Genomic DNA, 12,209 nt, shown 5'->3' with positions numbered 1-12,209 from the left:
CCCACCCCCACCCCATCATTAGCCCAACTGAGCCAGATGGTACCTCCCCAGCAAGCACCCCCTCTTCCCACATACTTCCTGCCCTCCGGGGACACAGCCCTTATGTTTAGAGAAGGGAAAAGAAAAGTCTCCTGCTCAGAGCAGCCTCTTCCAACAGAACAAAGACTTCCAGTTCCTTCTGGCCTTTCCCTCGGCTCTTTAATCACTACTGCCTGTTTACAGAAAAGCTACAACCAACTCTTCCAAAGGAATTGGTCGCTGCTCTGCTTTGCAAACTGCTGGTCCCTTAAGCACCCCTGCCTTCAAGGTTCTTGGTGCCCCCAGCTCACCAGCCAGAAGCACTCTGTGCCATCTCCCTCGCCCATGTAATCCGGCCATCCTTCAAGGCACTTGGTGACCCCCGCCTTAACCAGACCCCCTTCCCTGTGAACCTGCTGAGCACGTGGCTAATTCTGGTGAGGCACCTGTGTGGCCGGTTATCTTTCTATTATGTGGTCTAGTCTTTCTGCTCCTGGATTTAAGCTCCTGAGGCCAGGACTACACCTTATCCATCGCCTGGTTCAGCACATAGTGGGTGCTTCACATTTAGCGAAGGGTGGCTCGATGCCACCTCCTCCCCCATCCTTGGTTCCTAAATATGCTTTACTGTGTAGGTGATGGACTTGGAGCCCCTGGGAATGAAGAGCCCTGATGCCCAGTTGGATAGGGGCTGGGATCCCCTCACCCACGGAGCTCTCACCATTCGCCACCCTGTGGGCAGGGCCATGCACCCCCCTGCCCCCAGCCCTGTGGCAATTTGTCCTGCCTGCCCGGAGCCCTCTCGCTCTTGTCCTCACTGCACTGTGCTCTGTCGGTCCTTGGTTTTGCCGACTCACCGAGGTCATTGTGAATTCTAACCCCCTCCGCAGCGCTCCGGCTTTCCCTCTCCCCCGCATCTCACTTTGGTAACAGCCGGAACGTACTCTAAATCCTCCTGCTTCCTGGGCGCGGTGAGTAATTAGAGGGCCAGCTCAGCGGCGCTCCCCACTCCCCGGCCACATGGTGAGATCGGGCTCCGCCTGCCCCCCGCGCGGGCTGCCTCCCCAGCCGGGCTGACCAAGCCCCGGCAGCTCCCCGGCAGGACGAGGTCCTGGGGCCGGAAGGATGCGTCGGGCACAACTGGCCTGGCCAGGCCAGAGGCAGCTCCCGGGGCTTCGGGAGGCTCCGCGTGGGGCACACCCCTTCTCGAGGCAACCCTGGGCTGGGAAAAGCCGTTAACCCACCCCCCTACACAGGACTGGAACAAGCTCGGGACTCACTTCCCAAACGGCATCAAGTGGTGAAGCGGGAAGGAGCCCTTCCACTCAAGACAAGCCTGGCACCGAGGACGGGATGGCGATTTGGCCCAAGCTGGGCTCTGCCCCCGGGGCTCACAGAATCTCAAGAGGACACCGAGCTGGTGTGGCCTCCAGGGGCGTGAGCTCAGGATCAGGCTGCCTAGGCCGGACCCACCTCCGCCACTGACAAGCCCCCCACCCACTGCCACCATACAGGCTGCCCCACCACCCGGCCCCTGCAGCCCCCTCTCTGCTGGGACAGTGAGAGCGCCCACAGGAGCAAGCTCTGAGCAGTCAGCCCTCAAAGGCTAGCTACTCGTCCTACTACACTCTCAGAGAGGGAGAACCAGCGAGGCCAGCCCGCAGCCCAGCTGAAAATGCCCCCTGGCTGCCCCAGCCCCCTGCTTAAATGCATCCTGGGCCAGTGCCCCGTTTGTGGCAAGGTGGTCGGTCCTGGAGCTGAGGGGCTCACTTTGTCGTGAGAATATCTGCCCTCAGGCTGAGCAAACACTGGCCTCCTCTGGCGTCCTCCCTGCAGGCCCAGGTCCTGCACCAGGCAGCTGGGGCGGGCGTGGACCCACTGCCAGGGGACAGGCTTCACAGAGCTGCAGCGGCTCCCAGAGCCCTGTCTGCACCTCTGGTCAGTATGACCTCAGGGCGTGGGCTCTGGGGTCAGACTGCCTGCCTTCAGGGCCCAGACCAGCCCCCTGGGCCTCAGTCTCCTCATCTGCAAAGTGGGCCTGACCGTAGGGCTGCCTCATCAGGTTACTACAAAATTTAAACAAGTCACCGCATGGAAAGTACTTTAAAGCAAAGTCCATTGTTAATATCACTTAAAGACCAGGTTCTCCAGCTTCCCAGTGGCCAGTCCCTCCCCTGGGACACCCCGGGCATGGATGTCTATAGCAGGACACATTAATCATGAGAAGAGCAGGTGGCTCACCTCCCTGGATCCAGATCCGGATCCAAGGTCCTTTCAATGCAATCTGCTGTTTCCAGAGCTACTGACCACTGGCTCTGTGCACTCACACCAGACAGTCAGCTACACCCTACGACTCCCACACAGCCCGCTGTTCCCCACGGGGGCCTTACTGGTTTTTCTGACCCAAACACAGGATTTTTATGTGCTGTTCACATCAAGGCTCGAGTGTGCCAGGCCCTGAGCTGGGCTGACAGCAGACATGCTGTAGGGAGACTGGACAGGACAGGTTACTTACTGACACATTTGATCCTCTTTACGACACACAGGGGAGAGAGCACGATCCCGGTTTACAGACGGGAAGCAGAGGCCCAGGGAGGCTATGCCACTTGGTCAGGGTCCCACGCCAGGAAGAGGCACAGCTGGGTTCCAAGCTGGGGTGTCACTTTGCACTCACTCCCTGGACTCTGCAGGGCCGGGTGCCCAGGGGAGGGGCCGAGCCAGCCAGAGGTCAGGGGAGGTAAGCCAAGCCCTGGGAGAGGAGGAGGAACAGGAAGGCTGAGAGAGAGTGGGCAGAAAGAATATTCTAGACAAATCGAAGAGCAGAGGAGCCTGGGAGGCCAGGGAGAACTTGCTCCCCGGGAACTGAGTGGGCCTGGGTGGCCGGAGCGTTGGCTTCGGTGGAAGAGGGGTGGGAGGCCCAGTCCAGCCGCAGATCCCCGCGGAGCCTGCGCCCTGGCCCCCGGGACTGTGTGAAGGGGGCCGGGGAGCTGTGGGAAGGGGATGGGAGCCAGCGTGAAGGTGGGGGCGGGTGGAAGGAGAGGAAGTAGAGGCAGCAAGTGTAGATGAGTGTTTTGCAAAGCTCTCGACTGTCAAGGAGAGAAAAAGCAGGAGGAGGGTGTGAAATGGAGGGAGGGCTCTCCTCCTGTGTAAGGTGGGGGGAGCACATTTACACCTAAAGGAACAGAGCTGGTAGGGATGGGGGTGGGGCGAGGAGTAAGGGAGCCAGGTGGCTGAGGAGCAAGGGAGCCAGGCAGCTGAGCACCAGCAGTCAATGGCATCCGAGATACAAGTCGAAGGAGGAGCTTCAAACAGCAGATGTAACCTTGGGGTGTCCACGCCCCTGGAGACCTCTGGAACCCTGAGCCCGTCATCATCGGGGCTGTTGGCCACCCCTCCTGGTGACACATCACCTGTGATGGAATAAGCACGCTTTTGACATCATCACCCCAGCGGTAGATAAAATACCAAGGTGAGGCTGAGGACCCAGGTCTCGGCTGTGACATGATAACCCATCGACCCGTCTGCTGTGAAACCGGGAGGGAGGAGGGACGTGGGGCCTGACTTTACAGAGCCCCCCCGGGTCATGGCCCTGCACTGACCATGAATTCCCCCGCAGTGTCCCGGTGAGGGATGTGTCCCTGTTCACCTGTCATGTGGAAGCAAAGGTTACTGTGGAAGGTGCCGTGGAAGGCTTTTGAGAGAGAGGTGAAGAACGGGGATGGACAAACTGCAGCCATGGGCCTAACCCTGCCCACCGTCTCTTCTTGTAAACAGCATTTTACAGGAACGCAGTGGGGCCCATCATTTAGTGTCACTGTGACACAGTCCTGCAGCTGCAATGGAGATCTTACGGCCACAGAGTCTAAAATATTTACAGTCTGGCTCTTTTCAGAAGAAAGTCTGCCAATCCCTGTTGAAGAGCCCTGGACTAAGGCCTCTCAGGATTTGGGCCTCGATTCTGAAACCCACAGGGCGTTGCTGCACAGGCCTTCATTATGGGGAGGGTGTCTTCTTGTGGAGGAGGAAGTCAGAGGAAGCTCCCTCATTAACCCACCTTTCTATCAGAAATGTTAGCTGGTTGTCTTGCTTCTCCACAGAGCCCACTGCCACCAAGGTTGTCTGATTAAAACAGAAACCAGATCATCTCAGTGAAATAAAATCCATATTCCTTACTGTGCCCTCCAAACCCTGGGTGACTGGCCCATGTCTACCTCTCTGTTCTCATCACGCAGCTTCTTCATTTACGACCCTCCGATCCATGTCTGCTTTCTGTTCTTTGAACACACCAGCTTTGCTTTTGCCTCAGGGCCTTTGCATCTGCCAGTCCCTCTGTCCAAAATATTCTTTCTCCAGCTCTCCCTGTGGCTGGCTCCTCCTCATCAGTCGGGTACCAGGTTAAACACTGCCTCCTCAGACCACACTCTCAAAAGCAGCTCCCTCTCCCCAGTGTTCCTCTAACCTGCCTGAGTGTGTCTGAGCATTTGGCACTCTCTGAAATCATTTACTCATTCACTTTGTGTCTCCCCCGTTACAACGGAAGCTCCCGAGATGGAGGGGATTTCTGTTCGTGACTGACACTTGAACTCAGTAGACACTCAATACCACTGACACTTAAATCAGCTGTTCAGCGTAAACGGGATGCAAATCAAAGATGTGACCCACATATGTAATTTCACATTTCTTAGCAGTCATGTTTAAAAAAAGTGAAAAGAAAAAGATGAAATTAATCTTACTAATAGATTCTATTTAACCCAAGATACCCAAAATACTATCATTTCAAATGTAATCAATATAAAAAATTTTGGAGATATTTTACACTCTTCTTTTTCACGCCAACTCTTTGAAATCTTGTGAGCTCTGAAACATGCTTCAAGCACTTAACAGCCACGTGTGGCCTGGTGACCAACACATGAGACAGTGCAGACTTCAAACAGCGTGTCCCTCTGTCAGAGGCTGCTCGGATCGCTTTACGTTAAAGCTCATTTCATCTCATGCTTTCCCACAGCCACCGTAGGGGGCAAATGCTATTATTATTAACCCCATTTTACGGAGTGTCTTTGTTACTCACGGTGGGTACCCGGACAGTTCCAGGATGGGGACTGGCCAAGCCAGAAGACCAAATGGGTGACTGAAGGTTTGGGCCTTTGAGCCATGTGATGTAGGGGGAGAGACATGGAATTCAATCATGTGGACAATGATGCAAACAATGATTCAATCAATCGTGCCTGCATAATGAAAACTCCGGAAGAGCTTCCTGGCTGGTGACATACACTGACGTGCAGGGAGGGGACAAGTTAGGTTCTCTGGGAGTGAGTCGGGCCAGGTGAACACGCGCGGTCCCCACCCTCCCCCATCCACGAAGGTCACATGAGCCCACCACAAGCCTGTGAGATCCCGGGCTCAAGGGACCTGCAACTCTGGGTGTGGTGCATTTCCTGACGCCTGGCTCTGCCTGGCCCTCTGATCGGTTTTGACACAGCCGGCCCCTGGTATCCAAGGGATTGATTCCAGGACGGCCACAGACACCAAACTCTGAGGATGCTCAAGTCCCACGGCCAGCCCTCTGCATCTGCGGGTTCCACATCTGCGGATTCAACCAACCACTGATGGTAACTATAGTAAAGGATCCGAGGTGGGCTGAATCCATGGATGCAAACCCCGCAGATATGGAGGGCCGGCTGTATCGCTGCTTGTGCCTGCTTTTGCCCAGGTGTCCCCATTCACAGCTGCAGACCGACCCCAGCCCTCTTCTCAGAAGAGCCTGAGTCCTCCGCTGCCCCTGCCCCCTGTCGTGGAGAGGCTGTGTCCCTGAGGCCCACTAAGAAGGACCACCGGGGCTTGATCTTGTGTGTCTTGATGTGAACTCAAACTCCACAGCCCTCCAGGATGCTGTTCTTATTTGACCATCTCCCTCTGGCTCCGGGCCTCAGTTTGCTGAACAATGGAACCCTGGGGGAAGTTTCTGAAAAATTCTAACGGCCAGGTTCTACCCTAGATCAATTAAACCAGAATCTCTGGGGGAAGGGCCAGGCATTAGTATTTTCAGCATTGCCCACACCGTCCCCATGTGCAGTCAGGACTGAGGATCGCTGTGCTAAAGGGATCTTCTTCAGCTCCAGTGTGTGTACAAATTGCCTGAAGCCCCTGTTAAATGCAGGTTCTGAGTTCTCACGAGCTCCCAGGGAATGCAGTCATGACTGGTCTGTGGACCACACTTTGAGGAGTGTGGGTCTAGAGGCAGCCAGATCTGAGGGGTGGGAGATGGAAATGGGCTTCACTGATTCTCTGTGTCCAAAGTAACTGTCCAATATTGAAGCCCCTTTTAAACCGGGAAAGGGATTTCTAGAAGAGTTAAGAAAAAAGGCTCTTACAGGAAAGAAAAGGAATTTTCTGCTGATGTGGGAATAGGAGATCCTATACTTAAGAAATGCTACAGAATCCACTCTCTATTACAAGTCCAGTACCTAACAGATTACCCAGCACAGAGTAGGTACGTAGTACTCAAGGTATCATGGTTTTTATTCTTATTAAGGCAGGACTCTCACTTTGCTCCCTAAACCAAATGAGCATGTGTTTTTGACATGCAAGACCCTGAGCCCCACGAAGCCCTACAAAGCCCCTTCATCCTCGGAGGACATGCCTCAGGCAGAAGCCAAGCACAGAAGGCTCGGGGCCAGGGACTTTCCTCCCTGACACCACCCCACGGACCCTGCCCAGTCTAAGGACATGATATGAAAATGCAGGTTCTTAGCTAGCAGGTGAGATGGGGACTGAGAGTCTGCAATTCCCAGGTGATGCTGATGCGGCTGGTCCAGGGACAGTATTTTGAGTAGTAAAACAACTCAATGCTATGATGCCTCCTGGGATTTCCAGAAATCTTCGTTAAGATCCCCCTCCACGACTCTTGCAACCAGATTCCCGTGATTGGTGATTTGCTGATTTGACTGATAGCAAAAATCGCAATCAATCTCCACTTGGAACACTTACACAAAGTTGTGTTTAAACTTCTGCTCAGCAGTTCGTGGCAAAGGATACCAGCTATTCGGGAAAGCGGTCGTGTCCATTATAGCTGTAGATGCTGCAGATTGCTATGAAATTGCTTTCAAATTTAAGTATCACCATTGAGAATGTTTTCTGGGCCAGGGAACAATTCCCACCTCTAAAAGCCAAGAGAAGAGTTCCAATTTGAGAAATGCAAGGACAGATTTCTCAAAACATAGGAGTGAATCATGTAACTATAAGCATCTCTTTTCAGATCAACAGAGGAGAGGATGCACACAGAAACCAGAAGAAATGACAAACCTTCCCGCCCAGTCAGGCATTTAAGGACAAATCAAGACTGTCCACTTGATCGGTCTGGACTCAATGGCTGAAACTAGCTGGTTTGAGTATGGGACAGAGAAAACTGGAACAGAGAGGGGTGCAGGTAAACTAGACCTGAAATTTCAAAATCACAGACGAGGTTCTCGGGAACCTTGACTTCAAACCCCCATGAGTCTTGGGAGAAACAGAAATGCCTCACTCAAAGATGGTCATAATACCCAAGTTAGATTACATGGCGAACAATGTTAATAAGGATTCGTTAGAATGGCACCTTTCTGCAATTTCCACAGCCCAGCGATTTTTGAACTCCCATATTAAAACCACCTTGTATTAGAAACATGCCCCCACCTCATGTGCAGGTCACACCCTCACATCAATTAAATTATAATCTATGGGGGGCGGGGCCCAGGCACCCTTAATAGTTACAGCTCCCCAGGTGAGTCCAATGAGCAGCAAGTTTGAGAACCGCTGGCATAGCCCGTCGGTGTCCTCATTCATAAAGCATCTGGACGAGTGGCTCTTGATTCTGTCTGCATGCTAGAATCACTTTCAAGAGATTTTAGAAAACACTGCTGCCAGCAGCAGCCCCCAAAATTCTGGTTCATTTATGGGGCCCAGGCACCAGCTTTTTCAAGAGCTCCTTGGTGATTCTAATACGCTGCTGGGGAGATAACCAATGGTCTAGATGTTTTTGCCCATTCGTTTTGCTTACTTTATAAACATCTGTGATATTAAGGTTAAAAAATGCATCTTAGACTTTTTTTGCAAAGGTGGATCTCTCATCTTTACTTTTAAATCAAGTCTATAAATCCCCTTAAATCCTATGCAAAGTATTGGGTGGGTATATGTATATGTATATATTTTGGAAGAGGAAGATGTCCTTAACTTTTATCAGATTCTTAAAAGATTTAACTCTATTACCTTAAAGGCAAGTATGTGATTTCCAATTTAATATATTTTTTAAAATTAAAGAATAAACAGAGAACAAATTTGGTCTCAACAGCACGTCTGCTACAGTCTGAATCTGGAACGCACCCATTACCACCTAGTGGTGATGTACCTTTATTGCAGGTTTAGTTCAGAACATACAGCCCATCCTTTGAAAAGCTATCGAATGAAAACTATGATGATTCCAAATTCAAGTCCCAAAGCGGAAGCTGTGCCTGAGACGGGGGTCAGCAGGAGGCTGCCTGGTAGCGCTCGCGATGAGAACCGGCTTCCCTGGCTGCACTGGGAAGGACACTGTCCGCTCAGACACTTTGCATTCACTTCGCAAACTGGACTAGGAGACGAGCGTTTTCTAGACCTGACTGTTGGTCCCCACATGCCTCGCTTTGAATCCGGGCTTGCTTTCTTACCAATCATATATCCTTGGGAAAAGCACTGAACCTTTCTGTCCCTCATCTAAAAGGGGGATAATAGAAGCACATTTAAGACTGCTGTGAAAAAAACAAGGAAGAAAATACGTGTAAAATGCTCAGCAAAACAGCTGGCACAGAGCAAGATCCCCAGGAACGCGGGGTCACACTGTTGATCCTTATTTCCTCGCTTTGTTTATTGTCCCATACGGACTATAGTCGTGACCACGTAAGAGGCAAACGTATATTGCTCCTACGTGGAAATGCATCCCACATCCCGAGAACTGACGGAGCACAGGAAACTCACCTACAATACAGGCAGGAGCCCTGCCCTCGGGCAGTGCCGCCTGAGGTTCCGACACTTGAGCAGTCTCTACATTTGACTGCAGCCGCTTCTTGTCACGTATCTAGCGTCCCAGGCAGCCTCAATCTTCCCACCACGTGGGCAAGAGGGTGACCATACTCCACCCAGGCTGCTGCAAGCTCCCTCTCGGGAAAGAGAATTAGGCCGATGCTCACTAAATCACAGATGCCCTAAACCGTCAGCTCGCCTCCAGCCCGGACACTCCACTCAGCGGCGGCAATCTCGCACGCCCAGCTCTCTCCAGGGGGCAGTCCCCGGACTCTTCCACGAGCCCACCGGCCCATTACAGCCTCTCACAGCTCAGGGCTCCATGATCGGCCAACACCACCGAAACCTCTCACAGCCTCGGCAAAGACTCAAGGTGACCGGCTCTCACTTACCTGGAGTCGGCTTGGCTGTGCGCACAGGGGTATAGTGGTTTTTGGAGGACGACCTGACCGGCGTGTTCTCTTTGGGAGAGCTGTCGATAGCCGAGACAGTTTCTCTTTCACAGTGTGCTATGGGGATTGGTCCCTGTTGCCTTAAGATGTCGGCCAGAGCCCTGAAAGGGAAAGAGATCACACAGTGAGATTCACCGGGCAGCTGAGCGCAACTGCCAAGGAAGCTGGACCACTTTCATCAGCTCTTTTGATGGACGGAGGCCCAGCGTTCAGTTCTGAACAGTCCCAGCATCAGCTGGTGCCAGTCTCGGTGGGAATACACGGTAGAGGTTGCCATGCCCAGGGGTCCAGGCACTAAAAGGCTGTAATCATGGTTTCTTTCTTTCACTCATTTCACACCAATGAACTGTAAGCCCTTTCAAAATCCTAGCTCCCCAAATCACCCCCTGTGCCAGGCAGACACCTACAGCAGCTAGCTTTCGGAATGCCACTACAGAAAAGGGCTGCCACCACTGGCCTCAAGTTCAGGGTCGGGTTACTAATGTCAGGGGGACCAACTTCCCCACTGAAAGACACACCGAGGAGCATGTACTCTATACGGGTGACCCAAATAACTACAAAACACAGCTCTGGTTGTCAAAGAAAGGTGTGACTCAGCCACAAAGGCAGGACGTACTGATAAAATGATAAATGTCTGAACACATGGACAGTGCAGACAGTGAACACAGCTGGGGTTCAGAGGAGGAAGCTATCACAAACCCCGGGGGGAAAACACACAGGAGGAAAGAGAGATGCAGGGGATGCCGCCGTAGCCGGGGAGGCCAGGCACCCCAAGAGCAGCTTTTATTCACTCAACACCTCTCTTGGGTAACAAAGCATGTGTTTGTTGAGGACTGGGCATGCACCTGTCACTACAGAGCGGAGGTAATGAGAACATAATTCCTGCCATCGCAGGGCTTACCACTTACGGGAAAGCACTCCCCAGCCTGGTCTCCAGCAGGACCCCCTCCGTGGGTATATGTGAAACCATCATCAATAGGAAACAAACATGCAGGGATGTTCTGAGCCACAAGGGACCACCACTCAGATATTGTCATTTCAGGACCAGGTCCCTGGTTCTCAGTGCATGACACTTGGGGGGTCCCTGAGGGGTGGGCAGGCACCGTGCCAGCCTGCCCCCCTCTGAAGATTGGCCATGCCCAGCCCACCCCAAGGCTCCATTCACACTGGGATTCTAGCTCCCAGACACTCTGCCCCGTTGGAAAGTGACAAACACAGCAATTTAAAAACATGTCTGAGAGTGAATTGTTTCCTCTCATTGTGCTGCCTCTGACATGCTGAACCTTCCTGGGAGAAGAGCATCAAGCTGGCAATCTTATCATTTAGTGGCATTTATATAGCAATTTCAGATTTTCCAAGTGCTTTCCCATGACTGGCTTTCTTCTTTCTCAGGCTCCAAGGGAAGGAAGAGACACACGCAACTCTCTACATTCACTTCCATGGACCAAGAAGTGATGGAGGATACAGACCCTCACTCATACAGTAAAGGAAGCTCGGGCAGACCTGGGGTCTGGGTCAAGAGACCTGAGATGTGGGGCCTGGGAATAGGAAAAAAAAATTGCCCTAGAAGGTCAAGAGATTTGGGTTCTAATCCCAGCTCTGCCACAAATAAACTGTCAATCTTGGGGCAGATCTGTTACCTTCTGAAATCGAAACTTAATCTTTTTATTCCCCACCGACAAAACAAAGCATTTGAACTAACATGACCTATAAGATCCCTTCTAATTCCAGAATGTGAAAACTATTTTCCATACTTTACAATCACATATCCATGCAAGTTACCTTGATTCCTTCACCTTTGTATTTATCAAAGGCACTTACCATCTTTCCATGATAAGGAAATAGTAAGTTAAAAATCATAACAGAAATACAATGGAGTAGAATTGAAGAGTCCAGAAATAAACCCACACATCTGTGCTCAACTGATTTTCGACAAGGGCACCAAGATCGTTCAATGGAGAAAGAAGTTTCTTCAACAAATGATGCTGGGACAACTGGACATCCACACACAAAAGGATGAGACTGGATCCTTACCTTACACCACATACAAAAATTAACTCAAAATGGATTATAGACCTAAATATCAGAGCTAAGACTATAAATTCTCAGAAGAAAATAGAGAAGTAAATCTTGTGACCTAGGATTTGGCAGTGGTTTCTTAGAGATTACATCAAAAGCACAAGAAACAAAAGAAAACAAGGGGTAAACTAGACTTCACCAAAATTAAAAACATTTCTGCACCAGAGGATAACATGAAGAAAAGGAAAAACAATCCACAGAATGGGAGAAAATGTTTGCAAGTCATATCTCTGATAAGAGATTTGCATCCAGAATATATAAAGAACCCTTACAATTCAACAATAAAAAACAAACCACCCAATTTAAAAATGGACAAAGGATATGATTAGGCATTTCTCCAAAGAAGGTATATATGAAAAGCAGCTCAAATCACTAGTCATCAGGAAAGTGTAAATCGAAAACACAGTGAGATACCCCTTGACGCCCACCACGACAGCTACAACCAGAAAGACACTACCAAGTGTTTGCAAGGATGTGGAGAAATTGGTAAGCAGCCGGGCAGTTCCTCAAAATATTAAACACAGAGTTACCATACGGCCCAGCGATTAGAGTACTCCTAGGTATGGGCCCAACAGAAAGGAAAACATACGCCTGCACAAAACATGTATGTGAAAGTTCACAGCAGCA

General features: G+C 51.2%; 1 protein-coding gene across 1 annotated transcript in view; it reads right to left on the bottom strand.

The window, feature by feature from the left end:
• Positions 1-12,209, bottom strand: part of SHISA6 (shisa family member 6) — a 227,078-nt gene that overhangs the window by 194,479 nt on the left and 20,390 nt on the right. The window contains exon 3 of the mRNA XM_072940757.1: positions 9,444-9,604. Within this exon, the coding sequence (XP_072796858.1) occupies positions 9,444-9,604 (161 nt within the window). The remainder of the gene's footprint in view (positions 1-9,443; positions 9,605-12,209) is intronic.

The sequence above is a fragment of the Vicugna pacos genome, chromosome 16 (assembly GCF_048564905.1).
Source record: "Vicugna pacos chromosome 16, VicPac4, whole genome shotgun sequence".
Taxonomy (NCBI): Eukaryota; Metazoa; Chordata; class Mammalia; order Artiodactyla; family Camelidae; genus Vicugna; species Vicugna pacos.
The sequence above is the reverse complement of the archived record's forward strand: the minus strand, read 5'-3'. Positions and strand labels throughout refer to the sequence as shown.